Here is a 27,683-nt window from a genome sequence, read left to right as displayed (position 1 = left end):
ATCCGCGTGCCCCCACAAGCACCCACACACTGACCTGTTTCACGTCCCCCTTCCAGACCGTGCTGTTGGCCAAGGAGGTCCTGCCGCACCTCACCGGCCGCGTTCATGCACAGACTTCACCCGCCCTCGCGCACGACACACAGCGCACCGTCGCCCACGCCAGACGCCTCGTCGACCTCTTTGGGGCTCAAGGTATTCCCAGGTGCGTCGCCCGCAGTCCCGGCCATCGCTCGTGCCCATGTGACGACGCCGCTTTGTACCAGGTCCCGCGTGTGCATCAAGATTCCCGCCACGCCAGAGTCGATCCTGGCCTGCCAGCAGCTCGAACAGGAGGGCATCCGCACCTTGGCGACTTGCCTCTTCAACGTCCCGCAGGCGCTGGCCGCGTCCCAGGCCGGCTGCCTGTACGTCGCACCCTACTTCAACGGTATGTGCTGGCCCTCGTGCGGTCCACCGCACCACTCGCTGACGATCTCGTTGTAGAGCTTCCCGTGCACTTTGACCCGGCCGTTTGGCGGGCGTATGAAGACACGGTCCGCGAGCACCCTGCGAGCCCCGTTATCGCCGCGGTCATCAAGTGTTTCAAGGCGATTGGATCAAAGACCTTGGTCATGCCTGCAAGGCGAGTGCACAGAGTGTACCTGAGATCCTAGATTGAATCGCTGCGACAGCATCGTCACGCCTGAGGAGGTATGTTGCTTCGCCAGCTAAAGTCGACAGGATAAGCGCTCACCCTCGCTTCCGCAGGTGGTGGCCCTAACTGCTCTGGGACCTGATCATCTCACGCTCTCGGGTTCGGTACTGGACAAGCTCGCTGCCCAGCCATACAAAGAAGTCCCATCTCAAACGGTCGACACCATCAACGTCCCTGCTCAAGGTATGCATTCTGTGCCTCGCAATGCCGTGACATCACCTACGTGTCTACCCAGTGCTCGAAACCGACTTCCTGAAAGACAACGCAGAGGCCCTACGTGTCGCCCTAGCGCAGGACACAGAAGCGACACGCAAGCTCGCAGACGCACTGAGGATCTTTGACGAGATGGAGCAGAAGACAAAGGTGCTGATCCGTGCCCAGCTCTCAGCCTGAAGGTAACTGCGATCGCGATGGGAACGTGCCGCCGTGATCTGTGACGATCTCAATCTATGTAAACCAGCTTTAGCTCGTGTCAAACGGAATGTACAACAAAGTAGTTACCTCTGTATCTTCGTCATTGGCACCTACCACAGTACTACTAGCCTCCCCATCCACATGCATCTCGGCGAGCTCCTCGACGAGCTCGTGCATCGTGCGCATCGTCCCAGCCTTGTGCTCGAGCTTCGTTCGCTCAAAGAGCCACGCGCAGTCGAGCGACACGCAGCGCACCGGCTCGGCCTGCGGGACGCCCGAGCACGACGCGCAGACGCGGTGCACGTCCGCGAGCCGCCTCTCCGTCCTGTGCACGCGCGCGAGCAGCGTCCCGATCGTCTCCTGCGGACGGGAGCAGCATGCCTCGCATAGAGCTAGACCAGGAGACAAAGAAAAGGTGATAAAGAAGGAGAAAAAAGGGGGAAAGTAACGCGATCAGTGTGGTGTCCGGGGTCCACCAGTGCCGGCGCACTCACCGCTCTCCTCCTCCGTGGGCGACCGACATGCCAGGCAGTGCGCGCTCAGGAAGTGCTCATCGATCCTGGGCCGGCCCGCCAGCGCCTCCTGCTGGTGCTGTTGCTGCTGTTGCCGGGCGCGCCTGCGCGGCGTGAGCGACGGGTCCGCGGGTGCTTCTGCGCGGTGCGCGCGCGGCGCCTCGTCGTACCAACCACGCACGTCCGCGCCGACGAGGTTGAAGATGCGCTCGAGTGGCGGGATGAGCACGCGCGTGATGTAATAGTGTGCGTCGAGCCGCAGGTGCCTGGAACATTGTCTCGTGAGAAAAGAAAAGAAAACAAAGAAAACAAATCGGGGCGCGAGATGTTGAGACGCCGCCAAGTACTGACCCGTCGTTGAGCACGGCCTCGGGCGGCACCGCGCGATCGACGAGGCGCGCGCCCGGCGCGCCGCGCACGATGACGTACGGCACGCGGTCGCCGTACTGAATCTCGTCGTTCGCGTCTTCGAGCATGCGGCGCGTCGCGACGGCGACGCCCGGCGGCGGGGGCCCGTCGTTGCCGTACGTCCCGAGCCGGACCTCCTTCGCAAAAATGAAGTCTTGCAGGGACGCCCGGTTCTCGAGGATCTGTGCCCACGTGCTGCAGCAGTAGTCTTTGACCTGGCTGAGGTCTTGGGTCCTGAAGAGGATCCTGGGGGCGGGAGGTTTGAGTGAGGTCCGGACGGGACGGGGTGAGGGAGGGGCTCACTTGAGGCACGTCTCCACCATCTTCTGCTGCGCAGGCACGCCATCGCGCCTCACCGTCTCGATACCCTTCGCGTCGAAACTCGGCTCTTCCTCGTCGGGGCTCTCATATTTGAACCCCACGTACCGCTTCTTGGCCAAAAGCACGCAGGGCAGATACACCTGACAAACGACGTTGACTCGCCGTCCAGGCGCGTCTGCGACTGGATCTCACCTTCTCAAACTTCAGCTTGATAGGCGCGGGGCTCGTGGCGGTCACGGTGTCGGCAATGTCTTGTCCGATGCGGAACGCCTGCTCCTTGGTCTTGCCACGGAGATATATAAACAAAGAGTCCGTGTCGCCGTACACGACTCTTGCGCCCCACTTCGGCGTCGAGTCGATCAGTCTTATGGCCTGGTACTGGATTAGACAGGATCCATCTAGAGTGCCGCAGACATACCTTCTCCAGTGTCTCTCTGCCAGTCTGCACAATCGCATCTGCAATTTCGACAGCGGGCATGCGTCCAGAATACGTCGCGCTGGTGTACCCGTACGTGACGTTTGCTATGAACTTCAGAGAAAGCTGTCTTGCTTCCAGGACTCTTGATAACGCCTGGTATCGGTATCCGAGATGAGTATATGCGTAGTATTTTGACAAGGTAAGATATGCCTTATTGTCCTTGACACGCTTCATGGCCTGTTTCACCATGACTCGGGTGTCCAACAGCTCTGTCAACATGCGCCCGAGCAGCCCTTTTCGGACCGCCGGCTTCACGAAGACCATGCCGTTGGGAGATACTGTGGTGTCAATGTCAGCCGTGAGTCCTAAAGCGAACGGCAACAACATACTATTGATATAGTCTTCAAGGGTCTTGAGAAGCTCAGGCGGCTGGTGCAACTCTGACACGCCAAATTTGTTCTGGCCCTTGAAGTCGACGACACGTCCGAGGCACGTGGAGTAGCAATAATTGTACGCGATCATTACGGAAGGGTATAGCGACTGGAAGTCGAGGACCACGAGTGGGCTGCTGTAGAAGGCAGACAGGGGCTCCATGATGAGCGGCATGCATTCTGCCGCGTTCTGCTTGCCGACCTGTATGCGTGATGAGAAAGGGAACGCGATTGAGAAAGGGCAAATTTACGTCTTGTTTGCTCGGAGAGAGTAGGACAAAGCTTTCTGGCTTCGCAATTCGGAACATGAAGGACTCTACTTTGAACTGCGAGCCACGGCTCAGCACCGAGAAAAAGTCGACCCCAAACACACGCGCGAACTCGCTGGTGAAGCATTAGACAAGAGGCAGAAAAGGGTAGGCTTCACGCACGAATTCTTGGTGATCACCTCCGCTACCTCCAACATCTCTACAACGATTGTTGCCCGCGCAAGGCAATATCGAATTAGGCGGGAGGTATGCTCCGGTATTTTGCTATGGTACCACTCTGTCAGCGTGCCTGGAGAGTGCCGCGGAGTCCTGTAACCGAGCACGAGTTAGCGAAAGCATAAGTCACGGATACGCACTACATACCGTCGACGCAGAACATGAAATACGGCATTCTCCAGCGAATAGCTGGATAGGCTAAGCTCGGATCGCATGATTCGCCACAGGTTTAGAACATGCCGACCAATGACCCGGAATGTCGAAGTTGTACGAAGTCCCCATTGATCGCTTTGTACAGCGTGCGCTCGGCCAGGGGCGCGAGAGATCTGTTCTCCGAAGTCCAGACCTGCCGCACGCGTGATTAGCGGCTTTACAATCCAGCAACGCTGCGATGCGTACCGTAGGTGCCAGCACGAGCGGAAAGATAGCTCCATGATCCTGCTTGCACGTCCCAGCCCACCAGGATGTCAGGATCGAGGTCTTGGACTACGTCGACGACATGGTTGATCAGGTCGAGCTCTGACTCCACGGATTCAAACCTCCAATCTCGCAGCCGAAGCGGATCGAACTGAGGGTTCTCTAGAAGCAGGACACCAGTCTCGCACTCAAACGGCGTGCCGTGGTCCACCCTTGGACAGTTCGAATCGTAGAGGGCGTAAAAAATCGCAACGGCCTCATCAAGGCCGGGATCGGGGAGTTTGTCCTCCCGAGACGGAGCTGCGGGTTATGAGTTGCGGACTGAATTAGAGGAACGGAAATTTACCAAAGACTTCGATTGACAATGCAGTCATGCCGCCCTTGTCCCGAGCTACGGGTCGTGTTGGCGGAGAAGCTTTCATGCCGTAACGGTTCACCTGAGTCGGGCCCACGATCTGGAGGGAGCATAAACAGATATTGTGCATCGTCGTGAATAAAGACATGCCTGTGAGCTGTTCTTTGGCTTCGAATCGGCCTCGTCAAGGCGATGTGTCTCCAGCCACAGTCGTGTTTGCTTCACGCTCGGAGGGACACTAGCATATTCCCAGCCGTAAACCCCGGTATTATCCAATTTGCGTAGTCCGCTTGAGGGTTCATGACCAGCCCACTCTTCCAAAGCGCTGATGCCGGTGCCTCCTTTGAGGTTATATACAAGCCCTGCATACTCCCGAGCGTGTTCCGGTGCATCTTCCTCGTTTGAGTAGAATGGATCCTGGTACACTTTGGCTGGTACGCCACATGCGTCTAGGGTCGCTAACAGCTCGGAGGTGGTGGGTGGCGGAAGGCGGTACTCATGGCTACTAGTCCTACTCGGTGTCTTGAGGCTTGCCGGAGGGAATGGTGTTCCCTTGGGTACGGAGGTAGCTTGAGACGACGCAGCGACCGGGGTGTGCAGATTTGATAGATCGAGCTTGCGTCGCTTCCGAGGCCTTGGGGTCTCTGGCAAATTTGCGAATGAAGCGGATGAGGCATCGAAGTAATCGACAGCACCCTCGTATCCAGGCTGATCTATCTGCTGGAACAGCGGGTCGGGTTTTACGAGGTAAGGCGTCCGGTCGAAAATTTCCCTGAAGCGCGTACGGTCAAAGTTTGCCTAGCGCCACAGATAGACACAGCCTTACCCTGCTTCGGCCTTTCGCAAAAACTCGTCCAAAAAAGGGTTGTCAGCTGAAAGATCAACAATAGGGCCGAGGGCAGTTGGCGATTGTGGTCGCAAGGTCGGGGAAGACAACCTTGACCTGATACGACGCACATCGGTAAGCACGAACTGCGACGGAAGATTGCAACTCACTCTTCAGATGCTTCGCTTTGCTCGGCCAGATCTCGATCATCTCTGTATAAAAATTGAGCATAAATCATGACTTCAGCTTCTATACGTACTCTGGTAGTTTCCCCCACGCATCGCTGAAAGGATTCCGTTGTCTAAGTGAAGATGGTCTCCTTTCGACTGAGGTCCCGAATCTGGATCACGAGGTGAGCCACTGCACACGCGAGAAATTTAGAGCAATTCGGAGCACACGCCTTTGCGTATTTTTTGACTTAACCGGAGTGTTCTCTCCATACTCGTGCTCTGGTGGCGGTCCTTCCTCAGCGGCGCGTTCAGCGTCAGCGCCATCGTCACGCTCAATTACGTCTTCCTGATGCTGAGTCCATTCGAGCTCCTCGTGCTCGACCAGGCTGTTCAATTCTTGACTCGAAAGAATCGTCTCGTCGACATCAGCCTCTGTTGGCTTTGTTTGATGTAGTTGGGTGGACCTGCCCGTAGCTGGGGCCTCGAACGGATTCTCTACTTGCTTCTGCTGATCCTCCATAGGCTGAACTTGTGCGGCTTCTCTCCGTTTCGGTCGCCAAGCTCGGTATTCTTCCTCCCAAAGAGCTTCAGTACTCTCAAAAGCGGTCATCACCCAGCGTTCCCAGGGCCCTTCTTCACTCGTTAAAGGTTGCAATGGCTGAGCTTGCTCGATACGTTTTCGGAACTCGTCCCACCATCGTGCTTCCGAACTCCACCCTCCGCCAGGACCTCTTGACTCTGCATTAGGGTCTTTTGGCATTGGAGGTGACGGAGATAAGCCACGCTCAGCACGGCGCCGGCGCTCATCTTCCCATAGTTCGCGCACACTCAGCACCACGGGCTCATCTGGTAGATGTGGCGCAGGAATCATGAGCTTGTGATTAAAATTGCGAGAGGCAAGCTTGTGGCGGTTGAGAATTTGGTGCGCGGCGACGTCCAGCTCAAGAGGCATACGGGTTTGACGATAGTACGGCGAGGATCTGGAAGCAATTTGCTGCTCTTCGTCTTCGTCTTGTCCTCTGACCCACACTTCTGCGAGGTCAATCCAGCCACATCCATATAGCCCGAAATCACACATAAATTGGAGGGGAAAGCTCAGGTGGCTTTCGTATATCCTAAAATGCGTCTTCATAACCGTGCCAGAGCGCATCAGCGTGACTGCGCGGTTCATAAGAGCGGGATCGGCGATATGAACCTTGAGGAAAGGGGAGTAAGAGGCGTGGAAACCGTAGAAGTGGACCCCTTTGACGAGGACTATCGCGCGTACAACTTGCGAGTTGTGCGAGTTTGGATTGCGTTTCAAGGATAAAGAGATGGCATGGTTCAACGAATGGCTTAATTTTGCGATGTAGTTATTTACTGGCGGTGACCCTGAGCATAGACACGACGCGGGGCGTTGTGAAGGACTTACCATTCCCAGGCTTCACTTGCCCGTCGTATTCAACAAAAAAGTAAGGATACACTTGATGTACATGCAGACATGCCTTCTTCCCAACCGATGACTCGCCATAGATACGTATAATGGGCACTCTGGGTAAGGCGCCGTTATCGAGGGGGCCAGCCGGTTCGACGATGTAGTCAATTTGGTTGACGCGAATGCGTAGGTTGGGCTCCTGGTCGTCCATTACAGGTCATGTCTCTTCAGAGCATGATAAATACCGAGAATCTGAGATCGGGGAAAAGTCGAAGCAGTGGCCATATTCATCGCGGGCACGTCGCGTTGAACATAGAAACGTGACGTGACCGGATCAGGTGCATCTATGTCACGAATTGCTCTGGCTCACTCCCTCCGGCTCCGAGGACAAGCGTATGTCTGATATCTGTTGTATATAGTACATTGTCTTCTTTAGCAACGCCGATGCTTGCTTATAACCCGGGAGCAATTGCACCGAGTGAGCCATCGGTCACTGTCAGGACCTGTTGGCCAACCCAAGTCTCACCCCCGGCAAGCACGACGAAACCTCGGACATATCCAGGCTCAACGCAGACGTACTTCTCCCTACACAAAACGTTAGCCTACTGCCTTCCAGATTAAGCACGAGCAGGGCATACCACCCGCCGCCTTCCATATCTCCAATCTTGGAGCCAGCCTCTGCTTGAGGATTCCAAATCACGACGTCCTTCAGATTCCTGGTCTTAACCTGAACACCGCCTCCGGGCCAGGCCACCTGGTACTTTCCGCCAGCATTCTCGTACACTGAGTCGGTGAATGTCTTCACGTCTACCCCAGACCTGGTCTCTGTCTTGGGCTGAGCTTTAAGCTCGTCAGTTGCCTCCGTTTTGTCATAGTAGGTCACGCCTTGGAGTGGAGTGACAAGCACGTCATTAGCCGTAGCACGGATATAGTTGTGGAAGAGAGCTTGGAATTCTAGGGTCGCAGAACCGGGTGTGCCAGGGTTCTTGACGTGGAGGTCGGTGCTCAGCTGGTGTTCGGAGAGTGTGACAACATAGGCAAGCTCAAAGGGTTTTCCAAACCTGGCTTGAATACTGTCGTTAGGCAGAAGTGCTGTAACAAGGTATGATGTTAGCCTGAACGCTGATCCGCTTGTTATAATATAATACTCACTTAACCTCACAGATACACCGGCCTCGTTATCCAGTACCACGTCGCTAAACGACCAGGTCTCGCTTCTGGCAAAGCCATGTTGAGGAAGCTTTGAGTGGTCGGGGTGAGAAGGAGCCCCAAAGCACGGGAAAACAACTGGGATGCCGCCTCGGACTGGCTTGCTACCATCTAGAGCAGCCTTGCCTGATACAAAGAGTCGCTCCTTCGGCATGACATCGGTTGCAGAAGCTGCTTTCCAGGAGAGCACAGTAGCACCGTACAGGAGGATCTCTGCAGACGCTCCCTGCGAATACAAGGAGTTAGCACAACCATAGGATGATCATGCGCGATCTCAAGCGTATCTACCTTAGGATGCTTCAGGACGACCTTACCTTGCGATTGTTCGATGGGCATGACGACTGTAGCACAACTCTTGAGTAAGCGGGGTGATTTGTGAGCCTAGAAGAAAGTGATGTCGAAATCTAAGAGACCCTCATATCACGCCGTATCGCAAAGTAGGTATGGCGGCGAGTATGACGACATGCCACCACACATGGAAATCATTTTCCACGCTTTCGACAAGCGTCAGCTCGCAGCAGGCTTGGCATCGACCACAACACTCTCTATCCTCCGCGATATTGCCTGCTTACGCCTACCTCCCAACTCTCAGCAACATGTCATGCTCAGCCAGACTAACATAAAGATATGCAAGCAGTCCAAAAATAATTGTGGTTTTCATTGCTGTTCGGGGCCCGTGATCATTATATTGCAGGCAACACGTTACACGAGCAGACCTGGATAGGGACTTGTCATATGGCCCAAGCTTCAAACAAGAAAAACGAGACAAATTGTGGTAGTCTCGAGTCGGATGGTACGAGGAGCTCTGATGAATTGAGCTCTGTCGGCTGTCCTCTGTGCTGCTTGTGCGGCGAGACGAAGGCCATCAGAGATAGGCACGCAAAATACGTTGACTTGTTGACAATTTGAAGTGCAGGAGTCCGCGAGAGACGAGATCGATTGCTGCGAAATGGTACATGCAGATATACTTGTTATGCCTTGTCATCTGGCACGGCTCGCTGGACGATGGCGGGCACACACATCAGTGCGCGTTCAGTCGAAGAGCATGGGATTCCGCCTAATTTTTGGACTCTCCCTTCTCTTCGCGAGAAGCTGTTTGGGTGGCCTACCTCGTTGTATACTTACTAAGTGGGACATATATTTCATTGACTGAGAGACATCTCCAAGTTTCGCGGGCGATTGAGATGCTTCTGCCACTGCGCATAATCCTGTTGCTTCCTAAATTTCCATCGTTCAGGCTCGTGGGACAGCGCATGTAGCCCTTAGAGCTTAGATCTTTAGAGCTTTGGGGGCTAGCTAATATATCTCAACGTTGGCGCTAAAGAAAGTCACTTCTGGACAACTGCCTCGTTTCGTTCGTCACCTTGGTAGAGTGAGTGGCTTGGCTCTACACCACAAGTATTCATCCCTATACTCCTCCTTTGCGACGTTTGCCTGGATCGATATCTTAGGACGTAAACTCAGAATAGATCCACTGGTTGTCACCAACACACGTCGCCCAGCATGGACCCTGGATTTAACCCGGATGAGGTCGGTCGTGTGTTAACCCCTTGTTCGCTGGATTTTGAGCGAAGTTATGTTTAGATTGCTCCAATTGCCATTCTCATGGACGAGCTTCGCTCAGAGGACGTACAACTACGTCTCAATGCCATCCATCGCATCTCCACCATCGCCCTCGCTCTCGGACCAGAACGCGCCAGAGAGGAGTTGATACCCTTTCTTCAAGACTCTGTAGACGACGAAGATGAAGTCCTACTTGCCCTTTCCGAGGAGCTGGGTCGTAATTTCGAAGAGTACATTGGTGGCCCCCAGTTCGCCCATCTCTTGTTGGGGCCGTTGGAAAACCTATCTGCCGTAGAAGAGACGTTGGTGAGGGATAAAGTATGTGACGTTCACCCAAGGACAGCTACGATATAGCATGCTCATTGTCGTGTGTGGCATTCGCCTAGGCGGCCGAATCTATCACCAAGATTTCTGCTATCCTTAGCTCCCAGCAGATCGAACAGTACTACATTCCCCTCCTCCAGAAGCTGTCGCGCGGCGAATGGTTCACTTCTCGCACATCTGCCTGTGCTCTCTATCACCCTGCGTACGATAAGGTCTCGCCACAAATCCAGGACGATCTGAGGAGGGGCTTCGCGTCATTGGGATCTGATGACACGCCGATGGTTCGGAGGGCTGCAGCCAAGTGGCTTGGAGTATGTGTCAGAGCACCATTCATCCAAGACCCATGCCCTTACCATCCTTGATTCGCGCAGCACTTCGTCAAGAAGTTGTCGAAACAACACGTCCTGAACGAAGGTCTCACTATCTACCGCCGCCTTCAGGGTGATGACCAAGACTCTGTCCGCCTACTAACGGTCGAGGACTTGATTGCGATTGCGCAGCAGCTGACACCAGCTGAAGCGAAGGAGCAGCTTTTGAAGCAGATTCGCCAGTCCATGACAGACAAGAGCTGGCGCGTGCGGTACATGGCGGCGTCGCATTTCAATGAAGTAAGCAAATATATGTTTAAGTATAAGCGGCATTAAATAACGAAATGCATCAGCTCGCTGAAGCTGTTGGTCAAGAGTTGGTCAAGGATGAGCTCATACAGCACTACGTTCAGCTTCTCAGGGACAATGAAGCTGAAGTCCGTACTGCCGCTGCTGGCCAGATACCAGGTGCTTGCTATTATTTGACGACGCTTAGACCGATATTTAGCTATTCTAGGCTTCTCCAAGCTCTTAGACAAGGAAGTCATCTTGCTGCGCATCATTCCCTGCGTCCGCGACCTTTGCCAGGACACCTCTCAGCACGTCCGCGCTGCTGTCGCGATTCAGATAGCTGGCCTCGCACCGCTCCTTGGAAAAGAGGCAACCATCGAACACCTTCTCCCGCTGTTCTTGCATCTGCTCAAGGACGAATTCCCCGAAGTTCGGCTGAACATCATCAGCAAGCTCGAAACCGTCAATCAAGGTCTGTTGCTTTCTCACAAGCCCCGATCACATTCTCATTTATCTCTCATCGCAGTAATCGGTATCGAGCTGCTGTCGGAAAGCCTGCTACCAGCCATTATCGAACTTGCTGAAGACAAATCCTGGCGAGTCCGGCAGGCAATTATCGAGCACATCCCCCTGTTGGCGACGCAGCTCGGCAAGCCGTTCTTTGACGAGCAGCTCGGTAACCTCTGCATGTCTTGGTTGGGAGACAACGTGTACAGCATTCGTGAAGCTGCAACTGTCAATCTGAAGAAGTTAGCGGCGGTGTTCGGCGTGGAGTGGGCGAAGTCTCAAATTGTCCCGAAAGTCATTGGCATGGGCCAGCATCCCACATACTTATTCCGCATGACAACGGTTCAGGCCATCACGGTATGATTCCATGATTGACAGTTAAAACATTGAATTCATCTGCACTGTTCGCCTCAGACCATTGCGCCTGTCCTCACCTTGGACATCATCAGCGGTGATATCATAGAGACACTGCTTCAGCTTGGACAGGACCCCATCCCGAACATCCGTTTCAACGTTGCCAAATCGCTCGAGGTCCTCGCTTCCACGTTTGGTAACGCGCCTGAAGGCAAGCAGCTTGTACTACAGAAGATTGTCCCGACGTTGGAGGCTCAGCAGAAGGACCCGGATGCCGACGTGCGGTTCTTCGCATCAAAAGCGCTGCAGCAAGTTCGTGCGCTCGAAGGAGGTACGGGATTGCTTGTGCAACATCGACAGCTGCATACTGACATATCGCTTTTGCGCCGGTCAGCATAAGCATAGGGTTTTGGTCTCGAACGGTCTCGCGAAAGCCCGTGCTGTTCATCATATTGTGGTCCTAAAGTACGAATTGGTATCATATGTAGTTTACGAAACCGGTTTCAACGTGATGCAACGTACAATTATGCGGCTCAATTAAGCCTGCAAACAGCCATGCGGGCTTGTGAACGTACGTGACATTCGTTCAATCTCCCTCCTGCTGGGAACACAGGGACGATGGCGCCTCTTGACGAACTTCCAGAACGGTGAGCTGCTGGACAATGGTCCGTGGTTACGGCACTAATCTGATGGACTCCCTGTTTATTTTACGGTGCAACGATGACACGAGAGGACATTGTTATCAATTTTGCTGGCCGCGCATTCGTGGACGGGCTCGAGGATCCACCGAGAGACGGCCTAGCGACCCCGTGGCGGGTTGGAAGCGGGGCGGGGCCGTGGGAACTTCTGGCTGATGGCCTATTTGGGTCATCAAGATCGAAGCGCAACATCCGCCGATTGCATGAGCGGTACCGCCGCGCCTTGCTTAGCGACGGATGCTAGTTCCTCGGTCGCAAACAGCACAAAGCAACTATACGAGGCGCGTTTTCTCGTGGACTGCTAGACGGAGCTGTCCTTTGTTGACAGCGCGGAATTAGAATACAACAACGCGTGGACTTGTGAATGGACGAGACAAGGAGCAGGTCATGCAAGATCGCGGAACACACGGCTCATCAAAATGATTCTGTCGGAATTTCTGCCGTGATGGCTACGACCGCGAGTCTGGTTCCTTTCTGAAAGATGGCCGAACTACCAAGGGCCGGCCTTATAAGCCCAAACACAGCTCAGCCCGCCCAGAACCCATTTCCCTTCTCTCGGTCTCCCCTCGCAGTTGTTCTGCTGTCGTTCTTTTGGCTCATCGCTCCTTAATAATGGCTCGCCTGTCGAGCGTACTGCTATTCGCGGCGGCCGCCCTTCCATACGTCGTTGCTACCAGCTCCAGCGACTGTGGGTCTAATGAATTCTTGTACGTTTTACAACTCCTTCGGTTGTGGGCCTTGCGCTTATGTTGCGACGCAGCTTCCAAGAAAAATCTTGCTGTCTTCCACAGGGTGGCCAGCCCAGCCCTCCCAGCCCTCCCGCGGGAACTTCTTGCCCGACCAATGGCTGGTACTGGCACTCCGACAATGAGTGCTGCGTCCCTTCCCAGCCTCAGACCCCCAGCAGCCCGCCACCTCAATGCACTGATGATTGCTTATGGAGCTCGCTTGACTTGAAGTGCATTCCTAACGGCAGTTCGGCGCCCTCGACCCCTGCTCAACCCACGAAGCCCACGACTCCCGCTACCCCCACGCAGCCCACTACTCCTGCTGCGCCGTCCAGCAGCAGCGATTGTGGCAACGGTCTCTTCTTGTAAGTGTATACACTCTTTTGTGTTGAATCTTGATTAACCCTCGTCTTTAGCTTTGGTCCCAAGACTTGCTGTCTCCCTCAAGGTGGCCAGCCCAGTCCTCCTAGCCCTCCTGCAGGTACTTCTTGCCCGACCAATGGCTGGTACTGGCACTCCGACAATGAGTGCTGTGTCCCTTCCCAGCCTCAGACCCCAAGCAGCCCGCCACCTCAATGCACTGATGATTGCTTATGGAGCTCGCTTGACTTGAAGTGCATTCCCAGCGGTAGTAGCTCGGTGCCCTCAACTCCCGCTCAGCCCACACACCCCTCGACCCCTTCAGCTCCGTCTCCTCCGTCGACCCCCACCAGTCCCGCTCACCCCTCGACTCCTTCTGGCAGCTGCAGCAATAACGAGTTTTGGTATGTTCACTCGTCTGCGTTAGGCTACATTTATTCACTCTGCATAGGTTCGACCCTAAGACGTGCTGCTTGCCCAACGGCGGCCAGCCCAACCCTCCCTCGCCTCCTGGTGGTACCTCCTGCCCTCCCTCGTCTTGGTACTGGCATACCGGCAAGCAATGCTGTGTTCCATCGAACCCCGTCCCTCCCAACGGTCCTCCGCCTCAGTGCCAGAACGGCTGGACCTGGAGTGGCGGTGATCTCAAGTGCTATCCCCAGCCACCTAGCACGCCTGCTTCCCCGCCACCCAAGCCTTCTGGTCATGCTGGCTACAAGCGTCATGCCAAGTCTCGGGCGTTCACTCTCTGCCCGACGCCTATGACCGCTTGCCCCATCAAGGGCCTGATGGCCACCTCGGGAGATTACGAGTGTCTCGACACTACTGCCGACCTCCACTCGTGCGGTGGTTGCGCTTCCACTAGCGTTGGACAGGACTGTACTACCATTCCCAACGCGTACGAGGTTGCTTGCACCAAGAGCACCTGCATTGGTGAGCATATATCCCTTAGTGCCTTCAGCGATAGATTGCTGATGGTTTCGTATTCTAGTCTCGTCGTGCACAAAGGGCTTCAAGGTGGCCTCCGGCGCCGACTCTTGCATTCCTCTTTAAGGGCGTCTCAGAGCCTACTATCCCGACACTGGACGCATCAGCTTGCGCTGTGGTGCCAGGAGAACTTTGAGAGATTTCGGAAAAGACAATTTGTCTCACGATCGTTTCACAACACACTCTTTGGACATTCAGGTGTCGTCGCTGACACCAAAGACTCTGGGTACTTGTGTACTTACGCGTGGCGGCGCTCTGTCCTGCGTGGATGGTGCTGCAGTCCTTCGGGTTAGGAAGTGGACTATTTATCCGCTTACATTAGATATCCCTTTCGCAGTCTATTTTGTGAATATAGATTCTGCTCTTCGGTAACTTTGGTAGTATTCAGATCCCTTCCCGGTTTATCGAACGCGTCGTCGAAGCACCGGAAGGCGCCGCAGATTAAAGTTCAGGCTCGTGTAAGGTATAAGAGCCTGGTTCGAAACGAACCAGCCCCCGTCGCACTTCGTCTGCAACCACTTCCATCCCAGGCTATCCGGTACCTTACTCGCCTTTTAATCTTAGTGCGCTAGCCGCCACCTAACGACATCGACGATAAACTGCAAGTCAGTCTGCCGCCCGCTTCGCTCGAACAAGATGTACTCGCCTCTGCGTGCCCTGTTCCTGGTTCTCAACCTTCTCGGCTGGTCGACCCTGGTTTTTTTCGGCACTGCCTCTCTTGTCGCACCAGCTCGTGCTCTGCCCATCGCCTTCCCTATGATCCACAACGCGGACTACGCGCCTGCCCCGAATGCGTCGACCCCAGTCTTTGCTCAGCACGTGTCGCCCGGCTCCCCTATGGTTCGAAGGGACGTCTTGGACTCTATTGAGCAACTCGGAGCTGCTGGTGAGGCTATCCAGCGCCGCGACATCAACACCGTTCTCGGCGACATCAACATCCTGAACAATTACTATGTTCAGATGACGCAGCATGCCTCGAACTTCCGTGAGTGATATGCCCGCCCGCCCGAGAGCTCGCCTAACACCTCTGCAGATCAATTGGCGCAGGAGCCCGCCTCTAGTCGTTCCGCCAACTTTGAGCAACAAAGCGCAAACGAAGTGTCAGGATTCCATACCAACCTCTTGGGCTTCCAGAATACTCTTGCTGAGCTCGGCGCCGACAAGGGTCTTGCCAACTATGACCGCGACGACGACATCGAGACCTTGATGAAAGATCTCGTCAATGCTAACAAGTACCTCCTCAACGATATCGACGAGATGGTGTACGACATTCCCGGTCTTGGTCCAACGCTAGGTCCCAGTAAGTCCGGTGAATGTTGGTGCCCGCGCCTTGCTCTGATGGTCCTTCCCAGTTGTCTATGAGATCAAATGCATCCTCGATGAGGTTCTCGACACGGTGGAGAACCTTACCGACGCGATCATCAACGCTATAAAACCTCTCCTCCAAGGTCTCATTGGCGACGCGTCTCAGACGGCTTGCAACTCTGGGATCCAATTGGCTGGTCTGTGCGTGTTAGTCTGAGACCGTAAAAAGTCGCCGCGTAGATTTAGTCTTCGCGATACGTGACGTCGGATTGATTTGTACGCATGTGATGCTTTGCACGAACACTGGCTGGTCCGTGTAACTGTACGAGACTCACACCTTCTGTCGATATGTATGACTCCTCGCATCGAACTGCATTCCTATTCCTGTTGAATCATCGATTATACTCTGGCATTGGCCAGAACGTGGGGAAGACGGCGTGATTGTGAGGAGGACTTGTCACGGGAAGTACTGGACAATGGACGGTACACCTACGGGTTGATTCGCTCGTCTGGGAAGTTACAGCATGCAAACCCGAGATCCATTCTTGAACATAGTACAAATAGATGCGTGTGAGTAGCGTAGCATTACTCTTCAGTAACCCATCGGTCAGCTATTGCACCGACGATAGGCAGCTGGAAGCGAGACAGGCCGTAACGCGCGGCACCCGTATAAGCTTGCCACCTAAAAGAAATCAGCAGTTGATGTCGTATGAACACACGAAACATACGTCATGTATAGCGAGGGTACCACAACGATAAATGTGAATATTGTCCGTAAAAACTGAGGGAATCGCAGCAGCGAGACGAGCATTCGGAGTAGGACAAGTGGGCCGGTTAAAAGGGCGGATTGATAGGCTGCGAAGGAGACCGACCATGAGTAGTTAGCTACTCAACGGTGCCATGACGCACCGTGAAAGCGGACGTAGTCGTTGTGTGTCTCGAGGACGAGGATCAGCAGGGCTGCCAACGCAATTATTTGAGCGCATCCAAGACAAGTGCACCGCACAGACGACGTACCGGAGACGGGTCCTAGTATATACGCAGCCGCAGCAAGTATGTCGACCCTCATCCCGAACCGCGTCTCCCATGCGCTCACTCCAGACTCGGCTTCCGCTACCTCTGTCGCCCCCGCACCCCCGGCTTGCGAGGTGTTGAATGTGGGTAGCCCACCAGACTGATATGATATTACATGTTGCGACGGGAACCACGCCCTCTGTGTAGTTGGTCTAGAGGATGACGCATCGAGCGACGGGTCGTCCGGGGGCGGGGTCTGTCGGGGATTGTTATCGGGAAGATTCTTCAGAAAATTAGAGAGGGACCGCGACGTACATAGGGTGCGAAAGTAGGTGCATATTTGGCGGTGCTCATAGTAGTTTCATACAGTCTCAGGCTATGAATGTCAGCTAGCAAGGGCAGACATGGCGCTCAGCCGGGGCTGCGGCACAAAGCTGGGGTTAAGTGATCGACAGCCGCTTTCGGAAGGCGTGCAAATACGGAGCAAATAGCGCTTGTGTTCGGCAATTGCCATTCTAGAGTGAGGTAGCCAGCGACAACCAAGGTAAAATCGACAGCAAGGCCCAGTAAACCATGGTCAGTGCTTATTCTACCGTTATACTGCATGTACGAGGAGCCTGTGGTTCGAGGGAGGGGTCTAACAAGTGATATTGGCAATAGGAGGGATGGATGTGGCTGGATGGATAACTCCTAGCTTGGATGTAGCTCGGCTCGCCTGATAACCTTAGTACGTCTTTGCTAACACTTTCGCGTTCTTTCACCATGCAGGCCGACACTCAAGCACCTGTCACTATCCGGACACGCAAGTTCATCACCAACCGGCTCTTGGCCCGCCGCCAGTTCGTTGTGGACATACTCCACCCATCGCGCGCAAACGTCTCCAAGTCTGAGCTCCAGGAGAAGATCGCCGCCATCTACAAGAGCCAGAAGGACCGTGTCGTTACCTTTGGTCTTCGGACACAGTTTGGTGGTGGACGGACCACTGGCTTTGCCTTGATCTACGATGATGAGGCCTCGCAGAGGAAGTTCGAGCCCAAGTACCGGTTGATTCGGGTGCGTACCGCGAATGCTGTCACTTTAAGACGAGTATTAAAAGATTTACTTCGTCACCCTAGTCTGGTCTTCTTCAAGCCCCACCAAAGACCAACCGCAAGCTCCGCAAGGAGCGTAAGAACCGTGCCAAGAAGGTGCGCTTCGGTCATTCAATCCGTCAGAAATATGTTCTTATAGGTTATTCCAGCTCCGTGGTACTAAGAAGACGAAGGCCGCGGAGCCTCCCAAGAAGGGAAAGTAAACTACTGCGCTTACTCTCTGTCTTTCGGTCGCCGTACTTGGCCTATCGTACTCGTCGCATCGGTTCCGCATACCGACCCCTGCAAAAGCTGTCTGGTAAATGTATCTTACGCGTATGCTTGCCTCTCTTTTCCTTGCCTCTCCCATGAATTCCTATGCGCATGCACAGCCCCCGGAAACATCTCGGCCTCGCTGTCGTTTGAACTTGTACGCAGAAAGGCGAAAATGCCTTTCTGAGCTCAGTGATCTGGGCTTCATAACGGTACGCATTACTCGTGAGGAGATTACAATGAGGGGTATCAACCGTGATGTACTCGATAACAAAAACAGACTGCCAATGCTCCTACGGGCGAAAAGAATGATACCTGCACCCTAAAAGCCAAGCTTCTTGTGAATGATGTCTGGGTCTTCCTGGTACTCCTCGGCTGAGACCCACATCTGCAAGAGATCATCAGGACACAGTACTGAAGGGGCATTACTCTACAGACCTTCTTGAACGTGTTCAGACCAGCGAGAATAGAGCCACCTATCCAGGTGGAGTATTTACGCTCTGGTGGGGCGAAAATCTTGATTTTGACATCCTTCAGAGCTAGCTTCTTGACCTCGTTCAAAAGACGATCACCGAAACCTACGATCATTGAGCTTCAAAGTGAATAATAGTAAATTTTAAACGGCGAACCTCTGCAGAGAGTGCTACCTCCGCTCAGAACAATATTCGAGAAGAGACTTTTCCGCAAATCGAGATCGACACGGTTTATCGCGTCTACGACAACTTGATGCACGCCGGCATATTCCTGTCCGATCAGTTCTGGGTTGAAGAGAATCTCGGGCGCACGGAAACGTTCCGGGCCCAGCTATGTCGTGGCTTAGCGGTTTTGATATAGTGAAAGGAAAGGGCTCGCACTTGTACAGAGTTGCCATCAGGCAGCTTGAACTCTTCAGTTCGTCCTTGCGATTCTTTCTCCTCTTTCGCGGGGTTGAGGGCGATGTAGCAGCATTTCTCCTTGATTGTTCGAACGACCTCGCGTTCTGCTGTCGTGTGTAGGTGGTGTCCGGACTTACGGAGGAGTAGTTGAAGGTGGTCCGTTACGTCGCTATCAGTTGGACGCCTATGTCAGATAACGCGTTTCATCGTGCGTAGAACGCACCGTCCTGCCACATCCACTCTTCGGATGGCATGGGGCATGGAAAAGCCTTCGAATACCGGAACAGCGTGTGTTACACCGTCTCCGGAATCTAGGACGATACCTGTCGTCCGGCCAGAGGAGTATCTGAAAGAGCTGTTTCAATTGCTGCCTTGTGACCAGTGTCATCTGGCTGCTTACAGTGATAGCACAGCCTGTACGGAGATGAACATTGCAGGTACATTGAATGTGTCGAAGAATATTTGCGCGGCGACGTCTCGGTTGTGTCGCGGGTTCAATGGGGCTTCCGTTAATAGTACAGGGTGCTGGCGGACGTTCGAACTTCAATGCCTTAGGACAGTCGATTACAACACACACCTCTTCGCTCAGTGTTCCCAGCTCCTCAGCGTATACCCAACTCCATATCCGCTCCATGTCATCCCAGTCTGTGACAATGCCGTGTTCCATAGGGTACTTGATCTTGAGGAGCCCACGGAACTCCTGGGCCTTTCGGCCGATAAACACGTCGCCCTCAAGCGCACCTGCCATGACGCGTATGTGCTTCGGGCGTCCGACACTACATCGTAATTCCCCAATGCAGGAGTAGCGAAACGTTAGCGAATGCGGGTCGCGGATGCAGGGGTGGCCCTAACCGTAAAGGACGCACAAGGACGGGAAAAAACATTTTGGGTGGTCTTGCCCAGCGAAGCCAGCCTTTATTGCACCAGATCCCTGGCATATCGCAAGAGAGGAGTATAGTCAGTACGCGTCAGACCACCCAGCTATCGTCCGCAGGACTCACATTGTCGATGACAACCGGCTGGTTGGTGAGCACGTCCTCAAACTCTGCCATGGCCTGTCCAGTGTCGCTTGAGATACTCTGTTAGCGGTTCAGCAAGTCTAGGGAACGGGAGACGGGCGCGTTGCAGGCCGTGCAATGAAGGGTGGCGACCTGGAAGATGCGAACCTGCCGCTTAGGAAAGCGCGTAGCAGCGCGGCTCGGGCGCCAAACGGATGCAGTTCTCTCTCCGCAACGATGTCCTGGCTGGTGCGCAAGACTAGCTGGCTGCCGACCCTCGTCCTGCTGGTGCTACTTTCTCTTCCAGTACGTTATGTCTCCCAGTGCTCACAAGCTGCAGGGCTTAATTGGGTCTGACCAGCTTTCCAGTTATGCGATTTTAGGACACAAATGGGAGGCGACTAACTTCTGCAAGTGTAAGTCCTATTCGAATTTCGTGTCCCCATATGGCCCAAATACTCAATGGTAGACCAGGCATCTGCTTTGGAACGAACTACACCATCCTGCACATGGAGATACCGGACAACCCGAGCAAGCCCTGTCTGACCTGCACCAAGCAATGGTGTCTGAACCAGAATCTTCCCATTTGTGCGGGTGCCAAGATTGGAGATACTAACCCGGACACTGGGACAGGGAAAGAGGGGGACGTCGAGGCCCGGTGTTTCCGTAGGTATCCGCTTTCTCGCTGCTGGTTCTGTCTCTCATCCATAACAGAGCGCGATTCGCCCAGGGACCAGCTCGTGGTGACCCTCTTCCTCCTCACCGTATTCGGCCTGCTACTTGGCGTAGGTATCAAGAATAGAATGATCAAGGCCGGCCTCGATACTAGCTCGCCGTGGAACGCGGGTCGGCGGTGGTGGGAGGTGCGTTGAGGCTGTCCAGAGCTCGTCTTCTCCCCGACTCATGTTACACACGTTTTTGCAGGCGTTAGTACCGAACAGACAGATGGATGAGCTCAATCTCGGCCGCCGCCTGTTCAGCAGGTCAGACGGGCGAGAGGGACGGGGCGATTATGAGAACGTTCCTGGCTCTCCCGCAACGTGACGTCGTGATTGTCGTACGCTAACTGTTTCGCGTAATATATCAATCTGCTGTACTAGTACACCCATTGTTTAATACCCCTGAGCCTTCCTTAGTTCATTTGGGCTTTTGCAGGTGCGGTGTAGCTGCATTACCCGCCCTGCCGTTCACTCGAGACTCCCACTTGTATGACGGTGCCTTTTCATTTCATCTGGGCAATTCCGAATGATAGGAGCTCCGCAGAACTTTATTGCTCTGATACTCTGCAGATCGCCCCTTCCTGCGTTCAAGTTTGTAGAGTGCTGCTGTAGCCTGATCAATGACCCATATAGCGGGCGCTTCGGAGTGTGCGCGGGGCAAGCTAAGCCTGCGCTGACGGCCGGGTGCGCCAAGTTTACCTTACGCCAACTTGAGCTGCTACCTACACACCGTACTGATAGAGAGAGCATAGTACATGGGGTCTCTATGCTCGAAGCCAGGCACGCACTCCGAAGACGGTACCCAGCTACGCCGCGTACAAAGCGCCAGACCCCCCCGTCAAGCTCCCCGTCCTAGCACTACTGCCAGGGCGCCGAAGGGCAAGGGGCAGACGTTAGGGCAGAACGGTAATGGGCAGGCCAACGGCGACCACCCCGATCCGCGCTCTGCTGCAGCACAGGCAGCGGAGGAGCGACTGAAGGCGGTAAGCTTCAAATTTCGACTGCGGGGCAGGTAATCTGAAACGCTTTGTTGCGCAGGCAAAAACCCGAGGGGTGGTATCATCGAACCCCAACAGTGGGAAGCTATCTGCGCAGCTCGAGACGAGTAAATCGCAACCGCGGGTGCCGCAGGAGCGCGAGCAAGAGCGACTCGTGGTGAGTGCATGTTTCGCGGATTTACAGCGTGTGGGGAATTAACTGGAGACCGGTACATTCTAGTGGGATTGATCTTGGCCACTTTGCTCCTTGAGCGTGCCTTGTATGTTCCATTGTCCGGATCTCCTCCTACCTAGTGCAGCTGTCTCAGTGCCGTGCGGCGTGCGTAGATTAGGCATCGGGAATAATTTGTAATATCAGGGCGAGCGATATTTCCCTAGTCGGTCCATGCCAGAGTGGGAAGAGCACACTAGGGCCCAGCTGCCTTGCTGGCAACTCTTTAGTCTCCGCGTGTTGATGTTCGCTGTTAGATTGAACACTTCCTGCGAACTACCGCAGGAAAAGGAGAGCCTTATCTCCGCCACGGGGTTGTCGTGCTGAGCTGCGACGGAGCCGGGGTGACAATCAGGACACTTTCCATTCGTGGAGCGGAGTGCGGATCAATGATGGGACACCGACGCCGCCAACGCCGAACGTGTCTCGCTGAACACCTTGTCGCAGGCAGCGAGCGTGCGATGCATGGAGCAAGACGCGGGCGGGCCTGAGTGGGAGCGGGTGCTCTGGAAGCGTCAGCCTTTCCCAGATAACTACGTCCCTAAAACGTTCCTCTCCTCCCTGAGCACAAACGGTATGCAACCATTTTCTCTGTCCCGCCACCATGTGGTTCTGACCGCTCGCTCACAGCAAATTTCAGGCCGTACACCTACGGTTCGCTCGTGCTGGCATCATGCACCATCAGCCTCCACTTCTCCGTCATTTTCGTTTTCCTCGCAATCTTCGTCAGGCTCAAGGAGCGTACCCTTGACCCAAGGCTCCTCGTCTGGATCTCCATCGTGTCTTTCATCTGCTTCTATACCCTGTGGGAGATTGTAGAGCACATTGGCAGCAACACTTCCCGCTTGGAGAACCGTGAGAGAACATCTAGCTCGTGTTCAGGGGAGGTACTGACAGAGTGCCAGGTGCAAAAGCCGTCAAGTCGTCAATACTAATTTTCCTAGCACTGCTTGCTTTGTCTCCCATGCTGAGAACCCTAACGGCTGCCACCTCCTCCGACTCAATCTGGGCTTTGTCCGCATGTCTGTTTGTCCTCAATGTCGTCCTTGCAGATTATACGCCGATGCACTCGGCGCAGCAGCACCCGCGTGAGAGGTATGCACCGCATTTGCTGACACTGTGGCGTACTAATCTGGTGCCAGACTGAGCTCAGTCATGTCCGTCAACGCGGCCATCTCGGCGTCCGTCGTACTGGCGTCTCGTCTCGTGGACGACGTCTCGGTCTTCGCCCTTATGCTCTTCTCTATCGAGGCGTTTGCACTGCTCCCGTTGCTGCGCCGCCGGCTCCAGGTGCGCTGTCAATGCCTGGCAGGAAAGGAAAATTCTCATCTTTCTGGACCACGTTGCAGATAGTGCCTTCGGTCTTTCCGACCCTCACGCTTCTCGCCGCGGGCCTCGCAGTCTCCCTTACGGCAGCGCTCTCGTCCACAGTGGCTACTCTCTATGTCGCCGTGTTCGCTTTCGTCACGCTCGTCGCGCCGAGCCTGCTAGTGTGGGCACAGCGCTACAAGAAGTGTGTTTTTGCTCCATGCATCTGTCTAATTTTTCACGCTAACGGGGGAGTGCTCCAGCGAAATCAGGGGCACCTGGGATCCCGCGGTCCCAAAGGTTAACCTGGCCCTGCATCACACACGGCCTGCGTAGTTACGCACCCATGTACAGTACCATCTCATCCAAACCGCAATCTTATCTCACCAGCTGGGCTCCACACAAAGCGTCCGAGCGCCCCGCAATCTCCCTCCACATGCACTCCTGCCATCTCACCAATCCAACGCAGAACGCAAGCTGTCATCGCCGATGCCGCGGCGGCGAGCCTAGCGATATACATTTGTATCGTTGTCTGTTGGCGAAAGCTTCTTTTCAGGCGCGTGGCGGCAGCGTTGTTGTGGGAGCCTGTTTGGGCCCGGTTCAGGGTGACGCCCATCGAGATCGCCCGGGTGCACTGGGCCCTCGCAATGCACAAACAGCCGGCCACAGTCAATCTGAGCTCGTCCGCTCTTCACAGAAGAGCTGCTGCTGCTCCCTCTGGACGCGGCTTCTCGCTCTCGGCTGCTCGAGGTTGGGACGTCAGTCAGGGCCGTGCCGCGATCTGTGTGTGTATTCGCGCAGACGAACGCACATTGGGATCACCAGCAGGAGGAGGTGCTGCAGACGAAGCAGCGACCGGGACCTGTGTGTGCGTGCGATGACATCAATGTATGCACACCGATGGCTGCATGCCGGGAGTATGCCGAGCTTGGCTTTCTCTCGCGATCTCATTTACCTCCGTGACGATCTTGCAGGATTTGGCCCCGTCCTCCCAAACACCTTTCCGCAAATGAGTGGCGAGCTCGAGTTTCTCATCTATTTTGCTTGAGATTAGGTAGCCTACAGAAAATTGCGCGCATATCTGAAACGTGCTATGTACTACACACAAGAAAACAAGAAAGAAAGCGTATAAAACTGACGAGAGCAGAAATCAAGAGGTAGATACATTAAGAGCAGCATAGAGTAGTACATATTACCTATAGCACAACAACAAAGCATGGGGTATTGCATGGTATCGTCTGGTCGTCAGTGTCATAGCGATGTTCAGTAAATCTGTCGTAGCAGGAATGGAAACGAAAATTAGAGCAAAAAGAAGAACAACAGGTGGCGGACATGATTCATGGAGGCGATGGCAGGGTGTCATGGCTCGCGCCGTTCTGCAGCTTCTGCCGTTTTGACGCGGGACCGCCGCCGGCGACCGCGATGCCGCGCGCAGAGAGCGCCTCGACAGAGAGCTTCGCCGCGTCGCCCGACGCGCGGCGTGTCCGCGGGCGCGAGCGGCGGTACGCGCCGAACGCCTGCGCCTTGATGACCGCGAGCGTGCCGCTTATCGGCGGCGGCGGCGAGGGCGACTGCGAGGAGCGGTTCGTCGCGGCGCTGCCGCCGCCCGGCGCCGTGTTCCGCCGCGAGCGCGATCGCGCGCCGCCGGCTTGGGGCTGCTGCTGTGATGTGGCGTCGTCCTCGTCGCTTTCGTGGTGCATGCCGTTCGGCGGGTACGCCGGCGGCAGGACGCCCGGGAGCGTGTTGGCGCGGCCCATGCCCATGCGGAGGCGCATGGCGTCGCCGACGGAGCCGGCGATGGGGATGTCGGCGGTGCCGCCGTGCAGTGTCATGTAGTTGGGCCGGCGCTGCGCGAACTCGGGGCGATCCTGGATCGCCGTGCCTTCTGGGAAGGTGAACTGATAGGGAGCGGCAGAGAGAGACAGGGACGACGTCGACGTCGGGGTGGAAGAGGGTGATGTCGATCTGCTCGTGGTGTACATGTACGACTGCTGCACGCCGTTGGGGCCGACCTTCTGGTCATCGCCGATAGTGTGATGCGAGGGGTAAGACAGCTCAGAAGAAGTCAGACTGGGAGACTCAACGTAGGTGGGCGATGGCGAGTGGTCGATGTTATTCCGATCAGTCACCGTTGTAGGGAGCCCGTGCTGCGGCCAGGCATCCTCAGGACTCGAGCCTTCATTTGCGTACGGAGGATACGCACCGTACCCGTTCATTCGCTGTGGGTCGACCGAGGGAGCACGGGATGGGCCAGCGACAGCGTTCGCTGGTGCGAAACCGAGCGCGGGCGACCTTTGCATGTACTCGGTGGCAGTGCTCGCCTGGTACTGGGGCGGCGCCAGTGGCGCAGAGCCGTCTGGTGCGTACTGCATGCGTGGATCTTGGTAGTGGGACGGGCTCACTGAGGCGAGCCTGTTCGGGGTGTGCATGGGTGAGGAATGGTGGATCTGGGCGTAGGACGGGAGCACGGAGTCATCCAGGGGATCGGGCGGCATGCCGGTGCTCCGCGCCTGCCAGAGGGCTCTCCAGAACTTTTCGCGGTCACGTCCTTCGTTCCGGAGCTGTATGTTCTGTGACCGGAGGTCGGTGACCTCGTCCTTGAGCTGGCGATTGGAGTCCTGGAGCTGGAGCACGACGGCCTCGAGGTTGGTGACTGGGAACGGGGAGCGTTTGAGGGAAAAGTGGGAGTGCAGGTGACGAGGAGGAGAACATACCGGTTTCCTCGAGCGTGGCGATGTAGTTGGCACGTCTTGCACGGAAGGCGGCCTGAGCGTCGGCGTTCTTCTTCTTGCGCTCTGCGGCATCGAGAGGCGCGCAGTCGTCTGAGCCGGCCTTGGAGGTCTGGGACAAGGGGCTGAGAGCGTCGGGCATGGTGACGGGAAATTGAGACAGCATTTGTGCGGAGAGGAGGGGGTATAAATTGGCGGAGGACACGAGGGCGCGGAGAGGGCAGCGCAGACCGGCCGATTGGTTGGCAGACTCGTCTCGAGACCCTGGACCAAGATTTTCCAACGCCTGATGCGGCGGAGCGAGTCTCCCCTTTCCATTTCCATCCATGTTTTTGTTGTTCTCGGCGCCTGTCCCTGCCTGTCCCCGTCCTCGTCCCCGTCCCCGTCCTCGCCGTCCCCGTCCCCGTCCTCGCCGTCCGCGCTGGCCTCCTCGCCTCGCCTGCCCGCTGCGCCGCCGCACACGCTCGCGCTCACACACCCCCAGCACCCACCGCCGAGATCGCTCGCGGTTTCCCCGAGCCCTCCCCGCGGCTAGAGGGGCCCATATCAAGCTCTGATCCCAGGCTAATCCCTCCGTCGAGGGGCCCGGCTTCCGACAGGCCCTGCCGTTTCCCGCAGGTCGGGCCCGGCCAGGCGGGACGCCACCCCCTGTGACCAGTCCGCGCCAGCTGTCTTTATTCCCTCCCGCAATCGCCGGGGGACCTCTGGTCGCCGACCCTCCCAGCGCAGCGCGCGTCGAAACAGGGCCTCCCGCCGCCGTCGTGCATGTCCTCCAGGTCCCTCGTCACCCATCTTGCCCCCTGCGGCATCACCCAGCCTGCGCTAGCCGCTCCCGAACTGTCATTCATTCTGCACTCGCGGGGACTCTCGTTCATACACCAATGTCATTCATCTACAGCGACACACCGACCGCAGCCCATCCGATCCAAACAGAAGCGTCAGCGAGCCGGCCATGGTGTTGCACGGACCCATACCTGTCCATCTTGCCACTTCCGTCACGCCGTCCCGGCTTCGCTCGACGACGCGGCCAGCGGAACATTTCCTGCCCAGCAGATCCTCGAGTCCTGTCTGTATCAAAGCGTGGGTACAACGAGGACCGAAAATCTCACGTCTGTCTGGGCTTCGATCATCCTGGCATCATACATCCCTCAATCAAGCTCTGCGCAAAAAGGCAAAGGCGGCGGCTCTGCCTGGGCGGGCAAAGATATTCTGTTGCAAATTGCGGGTCCTGCTTTGAATGCCGCGCCTGACGTCGTACACTGTTGTCTTTGTGTCCCAGTATGGCCAGCTGTCTGCAGCTGGAAGGTCACAGGGCTTTCCAAGTACGGTTTCAGCCCAAGTAGCATGAGGGAACTGTTCGCAGGAAATGTCAGCGCCATTTCTCCCACCCATTGACACTGCCTGCTACATTCCGGACCATGTTAGGTCGCCGTAGGGCAACTCGTGCATACTGAACCGCACGCACCCGAACGGATCCAAGGGATTTCGAACGTCGTTTTTGCTCCAGCCCCCGCACTACAGTCGGGGGTGTGGCCGATCGAACCCCTTCGCTGAACTTATTCGCGACGTGCGGCGACGGCCTGCATCACACTCTTGCTCAGCTAGCAGCCCCGGACGGCCTAAGCGGGGCCGCCGCATGTCCTTCTGTCCTCCACAGGACAGTGCCACCGCTCCTCGAGAAGACACTTTGCAACAGTTTAGCGGGTAAATCACCTCGCAGCGCGGTTTTTCAAATGTCAGACAATCACAGCGTGTCGAAGAACGAGCCGTGCTGGAGTGCGCCTGTCCGCGAAGCCGAGTGCAAGCCCCTGCGGGCGATCAGGGTGTCCCCGGGAGTGAGCACGACAGCGCCAGGGATTGTTCGCTTGGGATAAATCATTCGCGGTGTATATGGGGCAAGTCTTCATTAAGGCTGATGAGTGGGAGGGTCGTGCTCGTCTCCGGCCGTGATTCTGCAGGCACTAGCGTCGTTAGTCTGCTGGCGGGTAG

General features: G+C 55.7%; 10 protein-coding genes across 10 annotated transcripts; 5 read left to right on the top strand and 5 right to left on the bottom strand.

Annotated features, from left to right (window-relative positions):
* Positions 1–453: 453 nt before the first annotated feature.
* On the bottom strand, positions 454–7,176 carry PHACADRAFT_204189 (uncharacterized protein). Its single transcript, XM_007390413.1, has 18 exons — positions 6,863–7,176; positions 5,724–6,810; positions 5,541–5,621; positions 5,452–5,493; positions 5,282–5,398; positions 4,681–5,227; positions 4,447–4,555; positions 4,083–4,400; positions 3,831–4,029; positions 3,630–3,776; positions 3,450–3,582; positions 3,157–3,400; positions 2,768–3,105; positions 2,542–2,721; positions 2,332–2,489; positions 1,972–2,274; positions 1,603–1,886; positions 454–1,500 (listed from the first exon to the last, which is right to left on the bottom strand). The coding sequence occupies exons 1-18, from the start codon at positions 7,074–7,076 to the stop codon at positions 1,157–1,159; spliced, it is 4,845 nt and encodes a 1,614-aa protein (XP_007390475.1). The 5' UTR covers positions 7,077–7,176; the 3' UTR covers positions 454–1,156.
* A 77-nt stretch (positions 7,177–7,253) lies between these two features.
* Positions 7,254–8,422, bottom strand: PHACADRAFT_247363 (uncharacterized protein). The gene is made up of 4 exons (XM_007390412.1): positions 8,363–8,422; positions 8,018–8,300; positions 7,504–7,957; positions 7,254–7,450 (listed from the first exon to the last, which is right to left on the bottom strand). The coding sequence occupies exons 1-4, from the start codon at positions 8,408–8,410 to the stop codon at positions 7,318–7,320; spliced, it is 918 nt and encodes a 305-aa protein (XP_007390474.1). The 5' UTR covers positions 8,411–8,422; the 3' UTR covers positions 7,254–7,317.
* Positions 8,423–9,434: 1,012 nt separating this feature from the next.
* Positions 9,435–11,938, top strand: PHACADRAFT_247361 (uncharacterized protein). The gene is made up of 9 exons (XM_007390411.1): positions 9,435–9,604; positions 9,659–9,955; positions 10,024–10,272; positions 10,333–10,569; positions 10,623–10,737; positions 10,787–11,032; positions 11,087–11,424; positions 11,482–11,752; positions 11,816–11,938. The coding sequence occupies exons 1-9, from the start codon at positions 9,578–9,580 to the stop codon at positions 11,818–11,820; spliced, it is 1,785 nt and encodes a 594-aa protein (XP_007390473.1). The 5' UTR covers positions 9,435–9,577; the 3' UTR covers positions 11,821–11,938.
* Positions 11,939–12,684: 746 nt separating this feature from the next.
* PHACADRAFT_247358 (uncharacterized protein) lies at positions 12,685–14,597 on the top strand. The gene is made up of 5 exons (XM_007390410.1): positions 12,685–12,826; positions 12,880–12,897; positions 13,282–13,611; positions 13,659–14,140; positions 14,199–14,597. Exons 1-5 carry the CDS (start codon positions 12,732–12,734, stop codon positions 14,258–14,260), a joined length of 987 nt encoding a protein of 328 aa, XP_007390472.1. The 5' UTR covers positions 12,685–12,731; the 3' UTR covers positions 14,261–14,597.
* Positions 14,598–14,830: 233 nt separating this feature from the next.
* On the top strand, positions 14,831–15,951 carry PHACADRAFT_134144 (uncharacterized protein; the record flags this gene model as incomplete). Its single annotated transcript, XM_007390409.1, has 3 exons — positions 14,831–15,179; positions 15,228–15,494; positions 15,547–15,951. The coding sequence occupies 3 exons, from the start codon at positions 14,831–14,833 to the stop codon at positions 15,714–15,716; spliced, it is 786 nt and encodes a 261-aa protein (XP_007390471.1). The 3' UTR covers positions 15,717–15,951.
* A 75-nt stretch (positions 15,952–16,026) lies between these two features.
* On the bottom strand, positions 16,027–16,894 carry PHACADRAFT_247354 (uncharacterized protein). Its single transcript, XM_007390408.1, has 5 exons — positions 16,829–16,894; positions 16,517–16,769; positions 16,409–16,459; positions 16,228–16,354; positions 16,027–16,181 (listed from the first exon to the last, which is right to left on the bottom strand). Exons 1-5 carry the CDS (start codon positions 16,865–16,867, stop codon positions 16,085–16,087), a joined length of 567 nt encoding a protein of 188 aa, XP_007390470.1. The 5' UTR covers positions 16,868–16,894; the 3' UTR covers positions 16,027–16,084.
* A 693-nt stretch (positions 16,895–17,587) lies between these two features.
* PHACADRAFT_134137 (uncharacterized protein) lies at positions 17,588–19,889 on the bottom strand. Its single transcript, XM_007390407.1, has 10 exons — positions 19,733–19,889; positions 19,598–19,662; positions 19,309–19,507; positions 19,132–19,256; positions 18,955–19,077; positions 18,711–18,900; positions 18,486–18,660; positions 18,295–18,434; positions 17,754–18,244; positions 17,588–17,700 (listed from the first exon to the last, which is right to left on the bottom strand). The coding sequence occupies exons 1-9, from the start codon at positions 19,781–19,783 to the stop codon at positions 18,179–18,181; spliced, it is 1,134 nt and encodes a 377-aa protein (XP_007390469.1). The 5' UTR covers positions 19,784–19,889; the 3' UTR covers positions 17,588–17,700; positions 17,754–18,178.
* A 153-nt stretch (positions 19,890–20,042) lies between these two features.
* On the top strand, positions 20,043–20,601 carry PHACADRAFT_83713 (uncharacterized protein; the record flags this gene model as incomplete). Its single annotated transcript, XM_007390406.1, has 3 exons — positions 20,043–20,143; positions 20,199–20,395; positions 20,444–20,601. The coding sequence occupies 3 exons, from the start codon at positions 20,043–20,045 to the stop codon at positions 20,599–20,601; spliced, it is 456 nt and encodes a 151-aa protein (XP_007390468.1).
* A 1,521-nt stretch (positions 20,602–22,122) lies between these two features.
* On the top strand, positions 22,123–23,301 carry PHACADRAFT_82029 (uncharacterized protein; the record flags this gene model as incomplete). Its single annotated transcript, XM_007390405.1, has 6 exons — positions 22,123–22,231; positions 22,288–22,512; positions 22,563–22,752; positions 22,800–22,954; positions 23,011–23,170; positions 23,229–23,301. The coding sequence occupies 6 exons, from the start codon at positions 22,123–22,125 to the stop codon at positions 23,299–23,301; spliced, it is 912 nt and encodes a 303-aa protein (XP_007390467.1).
* An 860-nt stretch (positions 23,302–24,161) lies between these two features.
* On the bottom strand, positions 24,162–25,838 carry PHACADRAFT_247347 (uncharacterized protein; the record flags this gene model as incomplete). The annotated part of the gene is made up of 2 exons (XM_007390404.1): positions 24,162–25,618; positions 25,680–25,838. Coding segments are annotated over 2 exons (1,475 nt in total), but the record flags the coding sequence as incomplete, so codon positions are not given.
* Positions 25,839–27,683: the final 1,845 nt, after the last annotated feature.

This window comes from Phanerochaete carnosa, assembly GCF_000300595.1.
Source record: "Phanerochaete carnosa HHB-10118-sp unplaced genomic scaffold PHACAscaffold_1, whole genome shotgun sequence".
NCBI classification, from domain to species: Eukaryota; Fungi; Basidiomycota; class Agaricomycetes; order Polyporales; family Phanerochaetaceae; genus Phanerochaete; species Phanerochaete carnosa.
Note: the sequence above shows the minus strand (reverse complement) of the source record. Positions and strands in the feature narration are given on the sequence as shown.